Source organism: Ptychodera flava, chromosome 20, assembly GCF_041260155.1.
Source record: "Ptychodera flava strain L36383 chromosome 20, AS_Pfla_20210202, whole genome shotgun sequence".
NCBI classification, from domain to species: Eukaryota; Metazoa; Hemichordata; class Enteropneusta; family Ptychoderidae; genus Ptychodera; species Ptychodera flava.
This window is the reverse complement of record NC_091947.1, coordinates 22,856,309-22,880,194: the sequence shown is the minus strand read 5'-3', so window position 1 is coordinate 22,880,194 and position 23,886 is coordinate 22,856,309. Positions and strand designations below refer to the sequence as shown.

Below are 23,886 nucleotides of genomic sequence, written 5' to 3'. Positions count from 1 at the left end.
AATTGTTAAAAATAGCTACTCACAAAATGTTACATTTTAGAAACAAAGTTACAATACTTTGTAAAATCAACTTTCTTACCATCTGGACTTACGAATATGACAACCATGACATCATTAATCATCCGAATTGATTCGATGGGACCACCACCTGATCTCTTTTTACTCTCAAAGTACATCTCCAGTGTTTCTACGCCTGTTTCCTCTGAGAACCCTCTCACCTCTATAGTACGATTTGCTTCTTCTTCTTGATCACTCTCTAATAAATTGCGTGAAGAGAGAATAATTTTTACCGTATCATCATTTTATCTATCTTTATGCTGGCCAAGGATCCTTTGTGCAGTAAAGACTATGTGACCAACTTGCAAACAAGATTTAAAACATTTATTATGTGTTAACATTAGTTGCAGGGTAGGTGACTATGTTGCAATGCTCAGCGGCAATACTGTTTCAATTCCTGTTTGGAACCAAACTTATCAACTAACAAAATGCTTCAAGATGTAAAGCCACAAGCATTCTAGATTTGTTCTTCATTCTAGGTCTTTTTTTTAGTTGTTTTTGTGTCAGCTCATCAGATCAAACTACCAACACAAGGAAATAGAAAAGGAATGTTGAATGCAGCTGTAATTTAGACACACATCCAGATGTTGATATATTGTGGTCACTTTTCAGGACTATAGACTGCATATATTTAATCCTAAGATACATTTGCCCGGGGAAGTGTCCTTTTATTTTGGATATATATATATTTATTTGAAATAAATATTAAAACAAACTGATGTGGAACACAGTCTCTTTTTGCGTAAGATTATATTGAAAGATATGCCTTGGAGCAGCAGCATAAAAATGTGTACCTTCCTCATCCTTAGTGTCAATGCATTGTACAGTGGGTATAAATTGTTTCACTGTCAAAGTTGATCCTCCCACTTTGTGGACTGGATGGTTGAGAACTTGTTCTGCCACTGCAAGTAAGCAAAGAATAATTTATTTCAGAGTTATATACAAGACATTAAATAATTATGATTATCACATTGTGTAGTTACAGTCTATGCTGTTCACATTTAGTGGTGGTACATGAAGGATCCTGATACAGTCTGCTTACCAAAGACACTAGTTCACATATTGTCATCTGGAGTTTTCCTTGAACATGCTAGTTCAACAAACCAAAAAAATACAAACCTTTTTTCAAATTCCATACAAGACAAGTTTGGGAACTATGTAGGAGAAAAATGTTACACTGAATCAAAAGGGAAAACTTGAATTTGAGTTCATGACAGCTTAATTCAATAAAAGAAAAACTCTCTTCTGTGCAGTTGTGCTCATAGCAAGATCATGCAAGCTACAATCTACCTTCAATATTAAAGAGTCTGTTGCAGTTGCTGGCTGTACAAAAAGTAAGGAAGGACCCTTTAAGATTACAAAAGATATATACTACATGAAGTTTAGATTTGCTCACACCTTACCATAACTATAATTACATAAAACTCCTACTAATGCTAGTGTAAAGTAGTGTCCAATAACAAATCATTAAAATAGGTACATTTATACATATTTACCTTCAGAACTTTCAAATGTAATCACAAATGTTCCATCATCTATCATTTCAGAATCTTCCACTGGACCTCCACCAGATTTCCTCTTGCTCTCGAAATACAGTTCCAGTGTTTCTTTGGATACGTCTTTCTTGAAACCAGTGACCAGAATTTTACAAGGGTCAACTTGGACAGCACCTAAAAATTGTTTAAGAAGGTCAAAGAAAATTTGGCATTATATTTTAACCTTGTTCTGGCTGAATAAATCTCAGCAAACGGTTCAAATCTTTCTAGGGATACAATCATGATGGTATTACATATACGGTATATTAATATAGACATTTGTGTTAAAAGAAGGTCTCGCTGTGCTTCTTTTGTATCAAAAAATGACCAATGTAATTGTGTTTAACTTCAAAAATAAAAGCAGACTAATATTTACTGAAAAATTCACACACTGAGCAGTTGATGAGAGAAAAAGAGGGATGTTAAAAGCTAGTACCTTGCTTATCCTTTGTATAAGGCTGTTTCACAGAAGGGGCAAATGGTTTCACTATATAGGTTGAACCTTCCCAGGAGTGGTTTTCTTGGCTGAGAACACGTGCTGCAACTGAAAGTAATGTACCGGTATAATTGTGTTGTCAGTGGTTACATCATACAGCTTGCCTTGTTTGACATTTTGACACTATAAATTGGCAGTTATTTTACATTCCATTTGCAATGTAGAATATCTTCCTGGGATGACTATCATGCACATATGGTGTGATTTCAAATTGATAAATGACAGTCATAAGGCTTTTCACAAACAAAATGACCCACTGTTCCGTTTAGCTCCATTTTCACAAAAATGCAACATTCACCACGGTCTAAAAGTCTGTACAAAATATCAATACAGTCTGTTCGGCGATTTTTGCTTTTTTGTTGTTTACAGAAAATTGCTCACTGTCCGACATGATCAACCCAACCACAAAAACACAATAGACCTTTGGTCAGTTGTGTTAAAAATTGTGGCCAATGACAAATCATTAAAACAGGAATGTATATTTACCTTCAGAACTTTCAAATGTTATCACAAATGTTCCATCGTCTATCATTTCAGACTGTAACACTGGACCTCCACCAGATTTCCTCTGGCTCTCAAAATACAGTTCCAATGTTTCTCTAGAAATACCTTTCTTGAAACCAGTTACCAGAATTTTACAAAGGTCAACTTGAGCAGCACCTAAAGATTATGTAAAAAAGGTCAAAGAAAATTTAGCATTAGATGTTAACCTTTGTTCTAGCCGATAAAATCCTCACTTAAGGTTCAAATTTTACCAGGGAAATAAAGGCATCATGAAAGGAATTCATGGTAAAAGGAGATTTACTGTACTTCTTGAAGTACCCAAAATGCATATGCTTGTTGTAGCTGATGACTATCCAAACGCAAACACTTTTCCATGTATTGATTTGTGCCATGCAGTATTCTTGCACTTTCATGTTTCTTATTAATGTTCAGGCGCATATACAGGTGCCCTTCAAAAAATAAAACATTTCTAATTCTATTGGAATGACTGAAAGAAGTTTGATGAATTTCACCTTTGATGTTGATCATAATATCAGATACTGTAGGAATATTTGTCAGAGATCCACATAATCAGTTTATAAACAATGCATGTTATTAAACATATGGGAGTATTTTCAACATCTGGTCTGGCTGTAATCCTTTGAGTCTCTCCATGTATACACATAGGTATATACCTTTCACATTTGAACCAATATATAATCTTGTTCTGCAATGAGTCTCTGAATCTTGTTCGGAGTCTCTGAATCAGTTTCAGTGAATCCATTCACTTTAATATCTGCTGTACATGCAATCAGCAAATTGCATTAACTATTAAGTACACTATATGAAGTATTAGACTGCTTGGAGGAATATACTTTTTCTGCCACATATATCAGTCTCTCTGTTACATTCTGACATATAATAAATAATCAAGAGTAAAAAGTGTATTTAATTAAAAACAAACCCAAGTTGACACTAATGAATATGTGTTGAAGCAAATACCTTGCTTATCCTCCTTATCAGGCTGTTTCACAGGGGGTAAAAATTGTTGCACTGTCAATGTTGAACCTTCCCAGTTGTGATTGTCTCGGCTGAGAACACGTTCTGCCACTGAAAGTGAAGAATAATTATGCTGTCATTGGTTACATCATACAGCTTTCCTGTTTGACATTGACACTTTGATATTTTATTGGAAGTTATTTTTTATTTCATTTGCAATGTAGAATATCTTCCTGGGATGACTATCCTGCAGATATGATGTGATTTCAAATTGATAAATGACAGTCATAAGGCTTTTCCGGAACAATATGAATCATGCTTGACTTTCATTTGAAATGTATAAAGTCTACTTTAAGTGACACAGTTATTAAGAGTAACAAAAATAACAAATTTTGGTTGCTTGAGCTTATCCATCAAAATTGTTCTTTTTAGTTGCAATCCATATTTTACTCATAACAACATCTCATAAGCTCTCGATAGTCAAGAGGGAGTTTGCTTGCCATGAATGTGAGACAAGATCTGCTTTGAAGATATAAAGGTATGATCTGAATGGTATAGTCTTGATTCTAAAATGAGATAGAGCACCAAATTTTTACTTTTGTCCGTATGAGATGTCCTTCAAAGTCATACATGTTGTTGCAAAATAGTTATATCTTATTAAATCTTTGACACCTCTGAAGGTGATCTGTTTTGCACATGCATGAGCAACTGGAATCTACTATGAAATGGGTGTGACAGAAATACATCTAGTGGTCTATCAGCAAAATGTAGAATTGCTGATTTTCTAAGAAATAGGCAAATTTGTGTTGATTCAAACACCAAGAAATTTTGACATCCTTGAGAAGGTTTATGTAGAATTTCAAAGCTGTTAGACTGGCGATAAAGAAACACGATCTTCCCACCAAAAATGAGAAAACTAGCCTTAAAAACATTTGCATATGCAAGTCCAATCAACTTTTGAACTGAATGTGGTTTTCCCTAGCAAGGTAAATGTACAGTCCAATTTAGTTTACTATTAGACAAACAGTTTTAGAAAAATTAAGAAAATTAAGCAAAACATTAGAAAAATATTCTAAAAGTTTTAAATATACAAAATTTTATTTTTCGTTTATTTGAGAAGACTAAAGAAAGGGAATTCTGAATAGCAGACACCAGAGGACGATGTATAATCAAATATCTCAATAGTTTAGCATCACTGACAGTGGAGCAAGAAAATACTTTGGAAGCCTTTATGCATAAAGAGCAGACAATTTTGTAGTTCATAAAATTTATGTAAACATAGGGCCAATGTCTATGAAGCTACTATAGACATGGATACAAAATTAAGTACCTCGTGAATACATGTTTATGAAATTATCTCAATAAGGTCATCCTAGGGACCTAACAGTATACCAAATATTAAAGCTGTGTCTGACCAGCGGTTTTGAAAAACCAAGCAGTCTAACAGTCGACAGAGCTCTGCTGTGTTATGTAGAGAATAACTTTTTGTGTCACATGTGTTGATGATGAAGGTGAATATCTTTGATAGCTCAATTCAGGAGAGCTTGACCAAAATGGCTAAATTAGCTGCAAATATACAAAATTGAAGTTTTCATCATATATAATTGCATTAAGATAAACTGTAGGAACCTGTATACCAAGCTATCAGATGAGTAACTTTTGAGAAACAAAGATTTTGACCAAAAATGGCAGAAATTGACCCAAAAATACAAAAAGTCAAGATTTTCATCACAATTTCAATATATCACACTGAGACAACCCCCAGGAACCTGCATACTAAATATAAAAGGTATCAGATAATTAGTTTTTGAGAAACAAATTTTTGACCAAAAATGGCAAAAATTGCACCAAAAGTACATTTGCACATTTCATCATAGTTTGAATATATCATATTTTGATCATTCCTACGAACCTGTATACAAAATATCAAAGCTGTCAGACAAGGGGTTTTGATGAAATAAATTTTTGACCAAAATGACAAAAAAATTCCTTAAAAAATACAAATTTGCATATTTCATTACAATTTGAACAAATCTAAGTTGGGTCATCCCTAGGGACCTGTATACCAAATATCAAAGCTGTCTGACCGTTGGTTAGGGAGAAGAATTTAAGATTTTGTACCAAAAACGCCTTTTTTGCGCTAATTTGCATATTTTCAACAATTATCAAAAAAAAATAAAAAATTTAATTTCTCATAATCATATTCTGCATCCACACAACAAATATCAAATCTGTAAGTACTGGGGTTCTCAAGATATTTGAGTGGACGGACATCCTAACAAACGGACATACATACATACATACATGCAGACTGACGACGGACAGATCCATCCCAATAGCTTCTATAGTCTATAGTAGCTAAAAAATCCAGGTGAATACTTAGCAATGAGCGAGACTATAGAATTGTATTTTGTACAAAAAATTAAGTAACTACCAGATGTTATGCATATATAATACTGGTATATATGTTCAATTATAGTTCATTTAAAAGGTGTGCCTTCTTACCTTCAGAGCTTTCAAATTTAATCACAAATGTACCATCGTCTCTCATTTCAATTTCTTCCACTGGACCTCCTCCAGATTTCCTCTTGCTCTCAAAGTACAGTTCTAGTGTTTCTTTGGATGTGTCTTTCTTGAAACCAGTGACCAGAATTTTACAAGGGTCAACTTGGACAGCACCTAAAGATTGTGTAAAAAGGATAGATGGTAGCATTAAACTTGGAACTTTGAATGGCATTCACTTATGCAAAGTTTGAAATTTACTAATGGAACAACAGCATTATTCAGTAAATCCATTCACATTTCTATTCTTTGCAAGAATAGTCAACAACCTACATTACTTTTACATGCCCTATGTGAAACATTATGCTATTTGAAACTAGACCGACAGGTGAAGAAAGAAATAATTTATATCTTACATCTAACAATTTAAGCATCATTGTACAGCATGAATGACGAAAATTAAACTACCAAAGTCACAACTACAATCAGCATTGTACACTGCTAACATAAATGTATAATGTAGATGCTGATCCATTCTGAATACTGTACTGTACTGAAATATTGAACAATTAACATTTGACCAGTGAATAAGAGGGACTAAAAAAGCAAGTACCTTCCATGTCCTTTTCATCCGGCTGTTTGACAGAGGGTACAAATTGTTTCACTGTCAATTCTGAACCTGCCAAGCTGTGGTTTTCTTTGCTGAGAACACGCTCTGCCACTGAAGGGAAAAAGGAAGAAATATGTCATAAGTGCACAGTAAGTACATACAACTCACCTTGTTCAATATTGATGATTTCACATTATGATAATGACTTGCTGTAAATCAAAGAAACGACTTGGGTGGACATCATAAGCCAAAAGGAGGCATGAATAGAAACATGCATGGTATGGCGGCAAAAATAACAAAACAGATGTTGATGTATATACATATTGTGCATGCTATATAAACTTGATTTGAACATGTTAAACAGTTTCTTGTTATAAAGTATGCATATGATGTTCGGTGTAAATGCATGCAGATCATTCATCGACGTTGTACTTGTTCAAATTCAGAGTATTCAGCTTTCATTTTTGGCTTTCATACAGATGGCTATTTATAAATATGCAAATGAACCAATGTTACTCATCAGATTTTGAGCATGACACCTATGATGCATGTAAATTGTGTTCCCACTTTAATCGCCCAATAGTTCTTTCCTTTGTTTTTGAAATGATGCATATTTCAATGACACACTGCTGGTTTAGACTTAATTCCAACCAAGGTAGAGTCAAAATTGGTGCATAGAGCCTAATTACAAAAAATCATTAAATATGCAAATGAGATTATAATCTGTAAGCCAAGCCCACCAAAGTTTTAGCATGGCAAGACCATAGAACAGTTTTAGAACCTGCATAGTTATAGTTACATTGAATTTGGTAAAGTAATTCTTAAGATATCAAAATCTGATCAGATCCAAATCTTTCCATGTTAATGCTATATACTAAATTGCATGATACTCTAAACAATAGTTTTTTAGTTATGACTGGAACAAATCTGTCTACGGACAGATGGACAGATATTGTGCTGAAATATATTGGACACCATTTGGCCCTCGGCCCAAGGTGTCCAGAACCCAACTGTGAACACTGTTTTATATATCTAATCTAATGTTGTCTATAGAGTAGAGAGAATATATAGATACAAGGTATTTTAAATTAATAGATGGCAGAACCGGCTTTCAAGAAACGCAACATATGTGATTAGAGCAATAGTCAATGTTAAACCTCTGAAAACGACTTTGTATATTATACATTATATCATACCAGTATATTGATGGCTCAAATACAGCAATCTGATTGGTCGAGACGCGAAAAGAACCGTGGTATACTGGCCATATACCACGGCTGGTATACATGCGAGCTCTCAGCTTGAGCAAAAAAAACGTTTTTGACGTTCCGTTCCAGAATTTCAATATATTGTTATGATATAATAGCAATAAATCACACCCAGTGATGGTATACCACTCGATTTTGACCAGTTCACTTCATATATGCACTCGCTATCGCTCGTGCATATATGTTGTGAACTGGTCAAAATCTCCAAAAGATTTTCATGCATGCAATGGCATAGTTACGCTCGAGGCAACATCTCAGAACTCCTTGATTTCAAGTGGCAGTTCATGGCATTGAAACATGTGAAACTTTGAGGACAACAATGATCTGGATAATTTCAATTTTGACCCAATGGGAGACTTCAGTGTTGTCTGTGGTTCTAATTTAAAGCACCACATTTAATGTGTCACTGAAAAACATGCAAGAAACAGTTGCAGCCATGCAATTCTTCTTAGACATCAGTGTCTTAGGCAGCAATGAATGTTTATCTGTTGCACACAAAAGAACATCCACAAGGACATCCTATATTAGCAACAATTAGATAGACTTAAACAGAAGTAGACAGTGTTGAATTTAAGGGCTGATGATTTTGTAATTCTTTATACTATCTACAAAATATCAAATATTTCATGAATGACTTGTTTATACCACAAGAGCAAATATAGGATAATGATGTGTATCAGACATATAGATCAACCAAGTTCGATCTTAGCTTGAATGTAACATATGCAATGTTTTCAATAACAAATCATTAAAATAGGTATGAATATTTACCTTCAGAACTTTCAAATGTAATCACAAATGTTCCATCGTCTATCATTTCAGACTCTTCTACTGGACCTCCACCAGATTTCTTCTTGCTCTCAAAATACAGTTCCAGTGTTTCTTTAGATGTGCCTTTCTTGAAACCAGTGACCAGAAGTTTACAAGGATCAATTTGAATAACACCTGAAGATTTTTTAAAAGGTTATTTAAACTTCGATATCTGCACTGCATAAAAAAATCCTACTGTACAGGTTCAAAATTTTTTTCAGTAATACGGGTCAGGATGTTGAAAATTGATGGTGAAAAAAAGTGCTTCTCTACTACCTAAAGGATTGAATACATTTGCACTTGTTGGCAACATCTGGTAACTATCCAAGAGCAAACACCACTGCATATAGTAACTTTTTTCATAGGTTGGGGGTGGGGGTGGGGTTTCTGGTGCTCTCTTTAGACCCTGAATTTTACTGACATACATGTATTTTTCATTCTGGTTGAGTTCCTGTATCAGTTTCAGAATATGTTAATATTTTATAGTGTACTCATGACCTACTTATTAAATTTAAGTATGACATGCTTATGCGACACTAATTGTGCTATTGGAGGAACAAATGAACTTGGGATCAGTCTTTTGTATATGGGAATTGGCACTTTACCTTCTGACATCATAATAATAAACAACCGCAATACTTCAATGATAAGTTAAAACACCACGCTACAGTTCTACAAAACATCTCAAATATCTTTCCATCTCTCAAAAGCAGTTTATCACTCAATATTTGTCCACAAATATTCACTGCCTTCATTCTGAACAAAAGCAAAACAGCTACATGTAACTGTACACCGATGAAAAAATGCATAATCTGATGGTATGAGAGTGAGAGAACAGTGGAAAAAGCATGTACCTTGCATGTCTTTTTCATCAGGCTGTTTGAGAGAAGGCACAAATTGTTGCACTGTCAATGTTGAGCCTTCCAAGGTGTGGTTTTCTCGGCTGAGAACACATTCTGCCACTGAGGGTAAAGAGGTAAATATACATCATAAACTGGTTCATCATGTCAAAACTTGCCTACGAGAATTGTTTCGTATACATGATAACTGTGACTTTGTGAAAAAAGGTTATTAGGTTACATATGAGATCTCGGAAGTTGACAAATTACAGCAAAATATTATCGAGGAACAAAATGAGATCATATTTGACTCTATTAAGGCTCAGAAATGTACCTGCCCCAGTGTATTTATGTATTATCTACTTGAAAGCACATATTCCCTGTTCAATTGATAGGAGCTATTGTATATGTTCAGTCTGTGATGATAATATGCCCGACATATTCTTCTGCAGAGAAAAGAGTCCATTCCCTACAGACTTTTGAATTACACTGATAAAATTTGTTAAACATTTTTTTTTCAGTCACAATGTATGGATGAACAGTACCACTGCATTGAGTGCTGTGAAACTGGACGAACTTGGCATTGGCTTGCAGTTTACACTTTAGTGCACTTAATTGTACAGGATGTCTGAAACGCAATATCATGATGCTGTTTTACATTATTTTCAACTGACTTTTGTCAAGAGGGTACACGAACAATTATTTCTTTGAATATAAATTAAGGCAGGATGTATCTAATATGCCGTTCATACACAGGCCATTAAAACGCCTCTGAAACGGTTCTGGGCCAATACTGGCACAGAAAGTTATGTGTGGACACTCCGAAGTGGTTCTGAAGCGTTTCAGATTTGAGACGGTTTAGTCGGCCCGACCTGAGCCGTTGTAGGGATTAACTCTATCTGCAAATCGCTGTGTGGACGGACCGAGCCGCTTCAGAGGCGTTTTAAACGCCCTCACGCGACAGGTATTTGTAACATAAACAAACAACAACCAACATACAATATTCACTTTGGTCATGGCTGCCGAACACAGCTCTACATCTCGTGGAAATAACTGGTCAGACGACGAAATAGGCTTGCTAATCTGAGTCTGGGCAGACGAAAGCATTCAAAGAATGCTAAAGAGAACGTGTCGCAACAGCCTTGTGTACAAAAAAATTGCAGAAAAGGCTCTACAGAGAGGTTTAAACCGGACAGCAGATCAGTGCCACCGCAAGCTCAAGCCACTGAAGCTAAAATCTACAAACTTTTTACAAAGAAGTTGTCGACAGCAACAGACCATGAAGGCGCGACTTTGCACAATTTTTAAATGTCGGATATTTACAATCTAGTATCGCAGTTTGACATATCGACGATTTCGGGACTAATATCGATACTAGACGATACTAGAATGAACTGTGGTTGTCCCATGGGAAGCATCTATGAAATCGCCGATATTTACCAGCAATTTGGGGACTCTAATATCGATACTGTGACAGAACTCCATGGACGATACTAGATTCATTCAAATCGCGCGTAAACATCCGATATATATCGGAGATTTCACCGTCTTACAGTTCTGGTGAAACCCGACTTTCAAGGACTGACTCTAGCTTCGATACTAGACGATACTAGATTCTGTCAAATCGCGGGTAAATATCCTATATATATCGGAGATTTCACCACCTTACAGTTCTGGTCAAATCCAATTTCAAGGACTAACTCTAGCTTCGATACTAGACGATACTAGATTCATTCAAATCATGCGTAAATATCCGATATATATCGGAGATTTCACCACCTTACACTTCTGGCCAAACCCGACTTCCAAGTACTGAGTCTAGCTTCGATACTAGACGATACTAGATTCATTCAAATCGCGCGTAAATATCCAATAGATATCGGACATTTCACTACCTTACAGTTCTTGTCGAACCCGACTACCAAAGAGTGACTCTAGCTGCGATACTGGACAATACTAGATTCATTCAAATCGCACATAAATATGCGATATATCGGAGATTTCACCACCTTGCAGTTTGGTCAAACCCGACTTCCAAGGACTGGCTCTTATTTCAATACTATAGACGATACTAGATTCATTCAAATCATGCGTAAATATCCGATATATATCGGAGATGTCGCCACCTTAAAAGTTCGGGTCAAACCCGACTTCCAAGGACTGACTCTTGCTTTTATACTAGACGATACTAGATTCTGTCAAATCGCGCTAAATATCCGATATATATATCGGAGATTTCAGCCCTTTATAGATCTAGCTAAGCCAATCTAACTTCGATATTGTATAGTCTTAAGTAGCCGTAAATATCGGATACCATATAAAAGTGCAATATCACTGTGTTCTCCAACAGACAGAGCGGCAGAGGAAGAATATCGATGCCTCTTTGAATAACTGTCTCAGATCCTCAGTAATCGGCCGTCTGTCAATCCCAGTAGAAACACCAACAACAATATACCTGTTAGCTATGATGCTAAACATTATTTTGAAAACAACACATTCGAATTTAACAACGAATTCTACAAACAAACATGTGGGTGCGCCATCACCACCCGAGATTGCCGATCGACATCACGTTTCACGAATTAGAACTGAAAATCATATGTGAACACACAACAAAAATATCACTATGGTGTACAGAGACGATATTTTCCTAGTCTTAATTGGAACAGAGCACGAACTCCACGAATTTATAACAGTAAATGCAGTAAAATGCATCCTACTTTCAAATTTTCATATGAAAGTTCTTCACACGAAATTGCATATCTTGACCTAGTCATTTACAAAGGTCAACGATACAACAACGAAAACATACTAGACTCTAGAAGTACGCACACAAAACCAGCAGATACATTCCAGTTCTTACACAGAAAATCATGTCATCCAAAATCAACCTTCAAGGGCTGACCAAATGCGAAACATTAAGGTACATGAGGACATGTAACAACAAAGAGGACTTTAACAACAAAGTCAAAACATTTAATGAAAAATTGCTACAACGAGGATATTCACAACAACAAATATCGAAACAGCCATGCGGAAACAAATTACGCAACACGAAGAAACACAAACAAAAACAAACACACAACAACAACACTAATAAAGTGATATTTTCTACCACACATCACGCATAGTGCAACACAATTTGTAGTCCACATAATCCAAATGTCACAACAAAAGACATCAAACAAGCACTCCTGAAGAACTAGGAAGAAATAGAAAAAGACCAAACACTAAATAATTTATTCACGATGAACTGATCATCGCATACAAAAGAAATTCAACATTGGCGACACGCTCATAAATGCACAAGTACACAATCTTTCAGAAAAGACCGAACAATGAAAAACAATCAACTGACTCGAATATAAATATTCTAGCCTCCTTACTGGACGAACAAAACACTGACAATGATTAAGCCACAAACAGTGAAACAAAAATCCAAGGGGTGAAAATATCAAAAAAGTGACTGAGGAAGAACCACACTGGTTTCGAAACGTAGCGTCAAAGGATAACACTGTCATTCGACAGCCAGATTACGGCTACGTCTCGCCATGGCTTATATCTACACCAATAGTCAAAATAAAACATGAACAAAAACACGAAAAATATTGTATGAGATGCGTGGAGTGGTATTCCCTTTATTACAGTTCTGAAAGTATCAAACGCAAGGGCTAAATAGTTTAACGATTGCATTCGGTCTGCATTCAGATCATTAAGGCGACGACGACTTGGTCTGGATCGCATATGCAGCAGGTAAAAAAAACCAAAAGACAAGCCAGTACCACGTGGTTCATTTCAGCCATCTTGTGGCAATGCCGTATGCTTGGTCATCACCTTTGAACTCGAGAGGGCGCATTAAGACGTCTTAAACACCAAAACAATGGCTTAATTTTGTGAGTGTGGACACAAGCTGACTCAAGCTATTAATCATCTGTGTTTACAGATCACAAATTGTGCTGTAGAAGCGTTTCAAATTTTTACCTGTCTGAACGTAGCATATAATGGGATCAAAGTTGCCAATTGTTCTGATAAACACAAACACACAAACCTTGCCATATCCCTAACACTAACTCAATAGCTTACTAGTGATTAATGCAAATTACTATCTGCCTCCACAAATCTTTGCTTCCACAACATTTCTGAACTTTCTGCAAACTCTTTGTTACTTCTGGTCTACAGATTTCATTGCCATATTTATACCTGTAGGGAAAATTGAGACGGTCACTATGCTGCAGTCTTATTAAACCCACATGTTTAATTTTCAATTTCAAGACAACTGCAGAATAAAATGCAGCTGCACTTCTTAATTGTTTTGACAATCAAGACCTCAGCATTTTCGTTTGTTGTGAAAAGTGATGGTAAACACTTTCATTTTCTGAAGTGAAAACAACAACATACCCAATATTCCCCTTTTCATTTTCAGTTATTGTACAGTTTTGAATATTACCTTCTCTAGATTCAAACTTGATAACAAATGTTTCAGCATCAAGAAACTCAGACTTGTGCAAGGGCCGCCGCCAGATTTTCTTGTGTTCTCAAAATATATTTCCAAAGTATCTTGAGAGGTTCCTGTCGCAAATCCAGTGACTTGAAGCTTACAAGGGTCAAGTTGGACAGCATCTTCAAAATCTGTGAAAAGTCGTTCCAGAAGTAAGAAAACAAATTTAGTCTAGAAACTGGAGAATTTGCAGATGAAAATGGATAAGGCTGTTTGTTAACAAATATGAAAAGAGTTTGTGCATGCAGATAAACTGTAGATCCGAAGCAGATTTTATAATGTATATGTTCAGGTTTATGCATGTGAAATAACAAACATAGCAAGCATTTTCTTGGCTTTAAATAATTTTAATAATATTCATACCTGTGTGTGCACTATAATCACAAGTTACTGCAGCAGCTGTAGGTTATCGCTCACTTTTTTTCAGATTTATACCACTGAACAGTCAATGGTTATTCTTTAAAACATGAGTTCCATGGTTGATAACACGTTCTGCCACTGTAGATGAAAATATTCAGACATCATATCACAAGTTTCGCCATGTTATCAGTAATTGCATCAACCAATCTCTGATTAGAAATATACAGACACTTTGAATATGTACGATCTTGTGACTTTGTATGCTTCACTGAAACATGGCTTTACAACAAATTTTAAAGTGATATTTCTGTTGACTGTTTTAAAGGTGTGAATATTTCAGGTATACAGAAAGAGAAATACGGTTGAGCATCTGGTTGGATTATATTCTGTAGAGAAAACAATGCTTATGATGTAGGATTGTTGTTCATTTCAAATTTGAGAGTGAAGGAAAACAATATCACAGTAACAACTACTACTGTTGTTTGTCCGGCCATCATGATCAGGTATCTTGAAGCCCAGATTTGAAGCCAACATGACGAAAGCCAGATTTCATGTAGCGAGAGATCTCGGACTTACCTTCTGCACTTTCATAGGTGACTAGGAAAATGGTACCATCCTTTACTTCCGACTTTTTAACCTGACCACCACCTGATTTTTTCTCATTTTCAAAATACATTTCCAACATTTCAGCAGATGTTCCGATCTCAAATCCAGTGACAGCTAATGTACAGTCATCAATATTTATAGAGTCTGAAATTTCGAAGAGGAGATAGGTTGTAAAATACTCATATACCCTTTTATTGCCTAAAATTTACAGTAACTTTGAATTTGGACAGAAAATCTCTAATAACAAATTATAAAACCATAGACAATAGGCATATGTTAAATTGTAAGTTAAATGTTGAAAACATGGATCAAGAAATTCTTAGCAATAAGTAACTAATTTCATTGTTAAAATAAGTATTTCACGGGGCCTGAATTCCCTTGTTACCAATTCTATGGTATTGTAAACTTTCTATTTCCACTGGAAATCAGTTTGGCCAACAAAATATTTCATATTTGTATATTATCACTGGACATATTAAAAGTATCAAACGACAAAGAGTGAACTGAAGTGGTAGGTACACTGGTATAAAGTTTTTAGTGTATACTGCAAGTCTTTTCACCTTTATATCGGCCCTTTCCAGAAAGAGGTATATATACTGGTGTGAAGTTTGTTCTGAAAGTCTTATCAGTTATTACCTTCATCTCCATCCTTTTCTTGAGAGTTTTGATCTTCAGGTTGTTCTTTTCTCAGAAAAAACTCTTTCCTATCTGGGGGTAAGCTGTGGAAACTCATAGTCACATATTCTGGTGGACATCTTTGGAGATTCGCTTGTTGATCAGGTGGAAAACTTTGGATATATTTTTGAATGACCTCTTGGGAGAGTTGATGACTACTATCATCTTGCTGGTGGCTCTGTCCAGGCTGTTGGTTTGGTGGTGGAGCCCAGTTTGGTCCTGGCTGGTTGCTCTGTCCAGGCTGTTGGTTTGGTGGCTGGTGGCTTTGCTGATATCCAGGGTAATAATATTGTTGATATGGATGGGGATAACTTGGATAGCCTGGAGGCATCTGGGGCTGCGGCTGTGGCTGATACATCCCTTGATAATACTGGTATGGATTCCAACCAGGTGGATATTGTTGTTGCCCATATTGCATGTTCGGATCAGGTTCCTCATGCTTCTGGAAATCACCTTCAGATGGTGACTGCCGTACTGCTCCACCTGGGCCAATCAAACTCCTGGGTGGAGTAGCCATGCCTGTAAACTGATCTGAACCCTCTGATGTTGTGGAAAGATTAGGATCTTGGGCTTCACTTGCACCAGCAAAATTATAATTTCCAGAATGCGGTGGATACATAGTGGAATTTCCTCCTGGTTGTTGCGTGAAGCCTGGGTATCCATCCCACTGTTGACCAGTTTGACTCAAATTGCGCAGATTGTTTTCACCCTCAGACTCACTTTGTTCACCAGCTTGAGTTAACATCTGTAAAGCATTGCATAAAACAACCTAAAATTAGTTTTTGAAATGGAAATGTTTGCTGCCACAGGCAAATTTGAGATGTTAACTGTATTGCATTTATTGTGTGAATCTTTACACAATCTACAGTTTGGTGACTGAAAACAGTATTTCCTATAACCTGACGCACAGAAATCTGCACTTGCCTTCCTGTAACTGCTCTCATTTTTCAAAATACCAAAAAAAACTTCAAAAAGTTCTTTTTTTTCTTTTGGTTACAAATAAAAAAGAGAGAAAAAAATTATATCATTCATGTTTGACCTGCACTTTCTGAGACACTATTCAAAAACTGCAATCTATTTTTACCATGGCTGTTGGAATAGAGTTTACTTCATAACACTTTCTGATCAAAGTAAGTATGGAAGAATACAATTGGGGACAGATATGAATTTTTTCCAAAACCTGTGTGATCTAGCTAGTACAGTTTATGGTGGCCATAACTTTCAAATATTGGTACATTTAGATAATTAGTTCCTAGAAAACCAAAATTTTCATGCTGACTCCTGATTTCTATCGATGATATTGAAACAGAATGATTTAAAGTTTCCTTTCGGCAAGTTTGAGCTAAATTTAAGTGTTTCTCTTTTGAGGTGCACAATACCTTAAAACATTTATGTACAATCAAAAGAACTTGACATCATGTTTTAAAGTTTCTGAAAATGACCTATATCAAATTAATGCTCAAATGAAGATGAAAATGTGGATATACTAATTCTTGTGGCCAATTTTCTTTGTCCAAAAACAAAAGAAACTTTCTGAAAAACAATTTTTTGGATATTAAAATTGCAAGTTTTTTTTTAAGGTTCCTTGGCACGATTTTATTCAACAGTTTCAATTTATTTGCAATTTGCATACATAAATTTATGTCTACAACAGTTTTACTCCGCTATAATGCTCATCTGATAGCTTTCCATGTTATTTTCTATTTGCATATGTAAACTTAAAAGGCTAAATAACTCAACTTTGGTCAAACATCTTTTTTTTGATGCATTTGGCTTACAGCTTTGTAATTTTCATAAATGCCTGGGGTGCTTTCATTAAGATTTTCTTTATATGGTGTAATTTGCAAATGCAGACTTCAGGTAGGGCAATTTTCAAATTTGTAGCTTCAATAATGAACTTGTCAGACAGGGAAGTTGTCCTTAGCATCTGTCATATACAATCAATGGTCAACTGTCTATTTTACACTATTCTCTGAAAGCCCTGATCAGAAAACATTTATATTTTGCAAACAAAACTGTGTAATCACTTGAATCACACATGCAAATCAGACAGTGTTTATGAACATTTTTACATTTTGTCCAAACATATAATACTCTAAAACCACTCAGCTGACACCTTTCAAATTTTATTAGAAGGTGTCTGTGGAAGAATATCTTTAGATTTGATTATATATATATATATATATATATATATATATATATATATATATATATATATATATATATATATATATATATATATATATATCGAAGTATACAGATGTCCTCATGGGAAATTCGGAAATTACAGTGCTCATTGCTAAAGCAGAGCATTATAAATAATGCAAATTACTTCAAGTACTTAAGTAATAATATCTATTCCTTAAGTTCCATGCATCCTGCAATGCTCAGACAGAAGAAATCAGAATGAAAAAGAATAAATCAGAGTAAATCAGAGTGCAGAGCTAAAAAAGCATATCACTTCTTGATTTTAGCTTCCCTTTCAATCTTGAAATTCTTGCCTATTGGAGTTCGCAAAAATTGACAGCTATGGTAGCGTACGGATGGAATCTTACAAAAGTTTTTTCGGTTACTGTGTAAAAGTCTGACTTCTAAATTGCGTTTTTAAACAGGTGTTTCGCATGTCATAATTAATATATGGATTGATTAAAGTAACTGACATAGAAAACAATGTTTATGAGTTCAAGTGTACCAATTTTGTGAAAATAACCTTATTATGGCTCTGTGTTATATTTGCAAAGTTCAATTTCATTTTTGGCCACATATTACTTATTGCATATTTGATTGTCTAGCATTTGTATGCAGTGAATTTTAACCAGATTTTTGTATAAATGCAAAAAACACAGGACTTGCTGACAAATATTGAAAATACAAACACTCTGCCAAAGGCAGTGCCTCAAGAGAATGACAGAATCAGATTTCCCAGGACTTTTCATTTTAGCAAATGGCGACAATTTATTTTTTAACTTCTGTTTGTAGGAACAATTTTTTCTCAAGCCATCACAGGATCAACTTGTTTTATTTCTCCTTCAACTACCAACAATTTTTTTCCCAAAATCCTCCACTCCCACCTCCCCAATCTAAATCTAATCCCTTACTCAGATTGTGCATTACTCACACTAGTAAGCCTCTGGGTCAAATACAAATACCATGCATGCTTGTCTTTTTTCAATATTTTGTTGTCTTTTCTGCTGCATCTTTCCAAAATTCTATCACAACCTAACAAACTTGCAAGGTCAGAACCTTTGCCATTTAGGGCTTTTCTTCAGCATGATCAACATGCTTTATTTGCTTATAATGGAGATAGGTTTAACTTTCAAAATCATAATTTCTGTCATATACTAAGTATTTTTCAGTACATAGAGCAATGTCATTTACAGAAATCTGGGCACACTGAAAGAGTTGTTGGTATACGTGGCGATATCTCTGGCACAAAGCCATTAATTTAGAATTCTCAAGGTGACAGTTTGGTAGGAGCAAGATAAGGAAACAAGTTTTATTTACTAGATGAAAATCTGCTCTGAATTCAAAGCAAGAAGAAACAAGGTCATTAAACAGAAACTAAATGTGATGAAATGGTAGTGTCTAAAAAGCTGAGCTCTGCATGAAAAAAATTCATCTACTTTCACTTTTAGTTGCCTCATTCAACCTTTCACATGGCTTTCAATAGAAATGACCTTTGACCTGTTTCTTCAGAAACAGGCATCAGGGTAATTCTTAGTATACATGGCTAAAGGTTGAAGTTAATGTCATTGTATTTTGATTCCCAAAACCTCACTAATTTTCAACATTTCTCTTCTCGTTTATTATTATAAATTTTTATACTTCTGGTGACACAAACATATGACATGCTCCTTTAACATGACAAAAAAATCTGCAATTTGCAAATTTCATTCCTGAAATATCTACCCAATATTATTGTCTCCAATTTTAATTATCATTTACAATTAAACCCTTCTCCTGTGTTTAATGCTACGGGAAACTGCAACTTTCAATAAACAGAAAGGATACTGAAAATACCTAATGTCATGTTGAAAAATTTCTTGCAGGACTTTTTTTGAATCACTACCAGCACAAGCATTTCCAAGTTACTTAAAACATTTTAAGGAGAAAGGAGTATTATGAATTTGCAATTTCATGTGTTCCGTCCTTTCATTTAAATGCTCAGGGGAAACTAGTTAGACAGGCATACATTTCAAAGCAAGGACAGAATGCAAACATGATTTTTTCTGTTCTCTACAGTCAATATAGCTTGAGGTTGCTAAAATTCTAATGGATCCTATGTGGAAATTACAGATAGAGAGACTTTTTAATAAAAATGCATTGCCGCAAATCAATGCTAATACACATGCAGCAGTTTAATTCATAGAAATGCAGTCTTTTCTGAATTAGCTGAGAGATTACTGAATAAAACTTTGCTAATATTTTCACTTTCACTTTGCAAGGGAAAACCTCAAAAGGAAAACCATAAAGTGAACTTTGACCCTGATTTGATAACAATCTGCACCTTTTCAATAAAAGCAGGAACCAAAATGTCAGCTCTCTTGCCGCCATAAATGAGTTGATTCTTTATCTGAGTGAGAACTACACAACAAAATAGCCATTTCCTGCTCTGAAACTTGCTACGAACCTATCAGGTTTTTCAGTGCATGTGACCTTTGACCTCCTGTTTCTTCAGAACTAACCATGGGCTGGGGATAATTCCTGGGATATGGCTGAAGACTAAATTATGTCATTGTACTTTGCTTTTAAAAAAATGCAGCATTTTTCAACATTTTGCCTGTTGTCATTCATTATCATAATCCTCTTGCATATCTGAAAAAAAATCACTTGACATTTCCCAATTGAAAATGACTGCAAATTCAGTTAACTCACAACTCTGTAGAAATTTTCTATGGCTGATATTCTAATCATTGATAGTATAGGAACCAATTTATAATTTAACTCCTCAGTTTTCGTCAACAACCCATGAAACTAAAACTCTCCAACAAACATGGCAAAAATATCATTCCAGAAAGCCGATATATGGGACACTGCAAATTTTTGCTTGCAAGCCGAATGAGCATTTCCAAAATGCAATACTTTGAGAAGCATGGAGTTTCATGATGTACATGTCTTGTGTCTTATGTCATGTCAACTGTGACAGTCCTTTTATTTGCAAACAGTCGAAATAAATTACTGAAAGACAATCCTTAATAGAGGAAACATGTTTTCTATTGTCCACAGTCAACATTCAAACTGTTGGTGTCAAGACCGGGGGTCAAGACTTCATGCTGCTTAACTCTGATTGATAATCACATAAACAATGGCTATACAGATGTTTTAAATGCTCTTTGCCATTCATTGTTGTTTAAATGCAACATATGATTCACTGGATTCACAGAAATGCTCTTATACGTTGTAATTCTGAGAAAACTAAATGAAAACTCTACTTTCACTTTTACTTTTAGAGGTTAAACAAGACACAGAAGGAGACACAGAAGGAGAATATCAAAGTATGTTTTGGGTGCAGCTTACCTATTAATAAATACAGAAGTTGAATCAATAAATTGTTGACAAACATGGCAGTTCAGCATATCTCAATCTGATTCAAATCAGATCTACAGCAGAAGTGCTTTGTTTTCATATTGCCACTTTCATATTTGCTGACCCAGTTTGCCTCTCATATGAATGCAATTACCAACTAAAAATGAATATAGAGGGCACAAAAACAGAGAGAAAAAACCAATATGTACATCTGATTTTTTAACTCAGATTATGCATTATGCAGTGACAAGACCAACTTGCTCAGATACACATGTTGTGCTTGTTTCTGGTTTCATATTTGTTGTATTTCTGCAATTAACATGTGTCTATGTTCTATCATAACCCTGAGTGTCAAAAAATGTTCATGATCTGAAAATTTGTGTTTAATTTGGACTTTAATTCAACATGCTAAATTAATCTGACATTGAAACCTAATTGTAAAATTAATATTACATGCACACCTGAGTGTTGTCGAGTTGCTGTCAATTATAAGGTTATATAATGATCATAAAGGAAGAGATGTAGTACACATTCACACACATCTATAGAATCATTTAAAAATGTTCAAGATTGCGCTTTTATAAGGAAAGAAATACCAATGAAATAGGCAGCGAACTCTATTGACCTCAATACATCTGCCAGGAGGAACAAGACCATTAATCCTTGGGGGACCACCAACCACCCCACCCCACCCACCCCCACCCACACACACACATACACACACACATACACACACACAAGCAATACCATCAATAAACAGTCATTCCAATGGGAATTCTATGACAAGATATATTTTCTTCTTTCACTTTAAGTTGCCCAAGTTGACCTGGCATGTTGTTCTCCATTGTGATGATGACCTTTGACCTCCTTCAGAACTGATATCAGGTAATTCCTGGTATTGGTTAAATCTTTAAACTAGTTTGTCCACTGAAATGCAGTAATTCTCAACATTTTGACTGGACAGTAGAGAAACCCGCTTTTCTGTAGTCCACAATCAGCATTCAAACTGGGACACCAGGGTTAAGACCTGCACATTGCTTAATTCTGAGAGATTATCAGAGAGATAATGAAATGCTCTTTTTTTATTTTTAGTTACAAGAGAACTGAAATTAAAACTTTGTTAAATTTTTTACTTTCACTTTGTAACATGCTTCAAGGAATTGTGACATTTGTCCCTGCATTTCTAAACATTTGTTGTCATATTGCAGTAAAACTTTCAAAGGTGGAAAACACAAACACTTAATTCCCAATACTTGCTGGCTTTTAATGTTGTTAATTTTCTAAAGTCTTCACGCAAATAGACTGTTTTAATGTTAGGGTGTTCATTAGCGTTAAGTTCTTTAATTATTATCTTTAATCGGGCTATATACAAAAAAAAAAACATGATCTAGCTAGCTGGATACTGTGACAAGAATCAATATTTGTAAAGTGGGTCCAGAAATTACCTGGTCTGGTTTGTCTGCCATGATTAACCTTGAAGACAACACAGCTCCTGTCTGAAGATCTAGTGGAATAGCAGTAACTTCAAGTTGTACTGGCTTTCCATCAAAGTTCACTTTGTGAACTCTCTTCTCCTTTTCAAGTACTGTTTGAACGACTTCTGTAAATAAGATATTGCATATAACAAATTGTTAAAATCACACTAGTTCCACATGTTTCAGATGCACCATCAGATATCAGTGAGTGCAAATACTCATAGTCAGTGTCGTGGGCTCTTGTCCCAGAACTGAGGAGTTCAAACATACCCGACAGTATTTTCAAAGATAAAATTTAATATAAGCCCATATTTGTTACGTATTTTTAACGATGTTGTATGCTACATTATCACGTTATGATCATCATTAATAATTATCATTGGGTCACTTTATAATTCAGCAAACTCTTAGTACTAGCTTCAACCAGCCTGTCGACTGACCGTGGTGACCCAGTTGGGTCGTCTGTGATCGGACCATTTTAATACTATAATAGTTTCTCAGACCAATTTGCAATAGATGTGTTCTTCATACAGGTGTCCGAAGCTTTGTCAAGTTAGAAATACATAGACTAGTGTCTGCTGGTGGCTTGTCGGTCTAATTCTACTGACATTCCCTTCAGATGGTAATCACCAAATCAGCTCGCTTTGTTCGCTGCGTATGATAGATTCAAGCTAGACCGCAACCTGAGTCAGACGCCACGGGAAGACAGCTGCTAGCTGCACCACCAGTTGTCTAGCCCGTAGCGTCTGCACGTCTGTCAGTATGGCCGACGCGGCAGTATGCGACATATACTATAATATTGCCGTGCACAGGTACACTATTGTTCAGACTCTAGGGTGGGGCAAAATGGGGAGAAAATAATATTTTGTCTCATCGAAAGCATTCAATCGAACGGTATGAGACCTGCGCCGCCGGGATAGCTACTTCCACCGAAGTTCTCTGTGTACGTACCTTTACCGTTTTTGAACACAACGACGAAGGCACGCTCTGTCGCAGATCCTGCGTGCGAATAAACCGAGTTTACTTCACCATCAGGGCCTGAGATGACCGTCCGTTGGAAGTGAATCTGAAGTCTGTCGGTTGCAGTGCACTCGTCGACGTTTAAGGGAACGCCTCTTACCAGCAAACCCTGCGAAGTTTCGGCCAT

At 35.6% G+C, this 23,886-nt stretch overlaps 2 protein-coding genes across 2 annotated transcripts in view; both read right to left on the bottom strand.

Annotated features, from left to right (window-relative positions):
- The window catches only part of LOC139119529 (protein mono-ADP-ribosyltransferase PARP14-like), a 22,622-nt gene extending 12,006 nt beyond the window's left edge, over nucleotides 1-10,616 (bottom strand). The window contains exons 1-10 of the mRNA XM_070683370.1: nucleotides 10,472-10,616; nucleotides 9,615-9,722; nucleotides 8,722-8,895; nucleotides 6,686-6,793; nucleotides 6,076-6,249; nucleotides 3,574-3,681; nucleotides 2,575-2,748; nucleotides 1,554-1,727; nucleotides 852-959; nucleotides 58-256 (exon numbers count right to left, since the gene is read on the bottom strand). Of these exons, the coding sequence (XP_070539471.1) occupies nucleotides 58-256; nucleotides 852-959; nucleotides 1,554-1,727; nucleotides 2,575-2,748; nucleotides 3,574-3,681; nucleotides 6,076-6,249; nucleotides 6,686-6,793; nucleotides 8,722-8,895; nucleotides 9,615-9,722; nucleotides 10,472-10,616 (1,472 nt within the window). The remainder of the gene's footprint in view (nucleotides 1-57; nucleotides 257-851; nucleotides 960-1,553; nucleotides 1,728-2,574; nucleotides 2,749-3,573; nucleotides 3,682-6,075; nucleotides 6,250-6,685; nucleotides 6,794-8,721; nucleotides 8,896-9,614; nucleotides 9,723-10,471) is intronic.
- LOC139120348 (AT-rich interactive domain-containing protein 1A-like) lies at nucleotides 9,613-23,886 on the bottom strand. Its single transcript, XM_070684688.1, has 7 exons — nucleotides 23,691-23,886; nucleotides 22,710-22,864; nucleotides 15,700-16,483; nucleotides 15,034-15,207; nucleotides 14,461-14,595; nucleotides 14,047-14,228; nucleotides 9,613-9,722 (listed from the first exon to the last, which is right to left on the bottom strand). Exons 1-5 carry the CDS (start codon nucleotides 23,884-23,886, stop codon nucleotides 14,543-14,545), a joined length of 1,362 nt encoding a protein of 453 aa, XP_070540789.1. The 3' UTR covers nucleotides 9,613-9,722; nucleotides 14,047-14,228; nucleotides 14,461-14,542.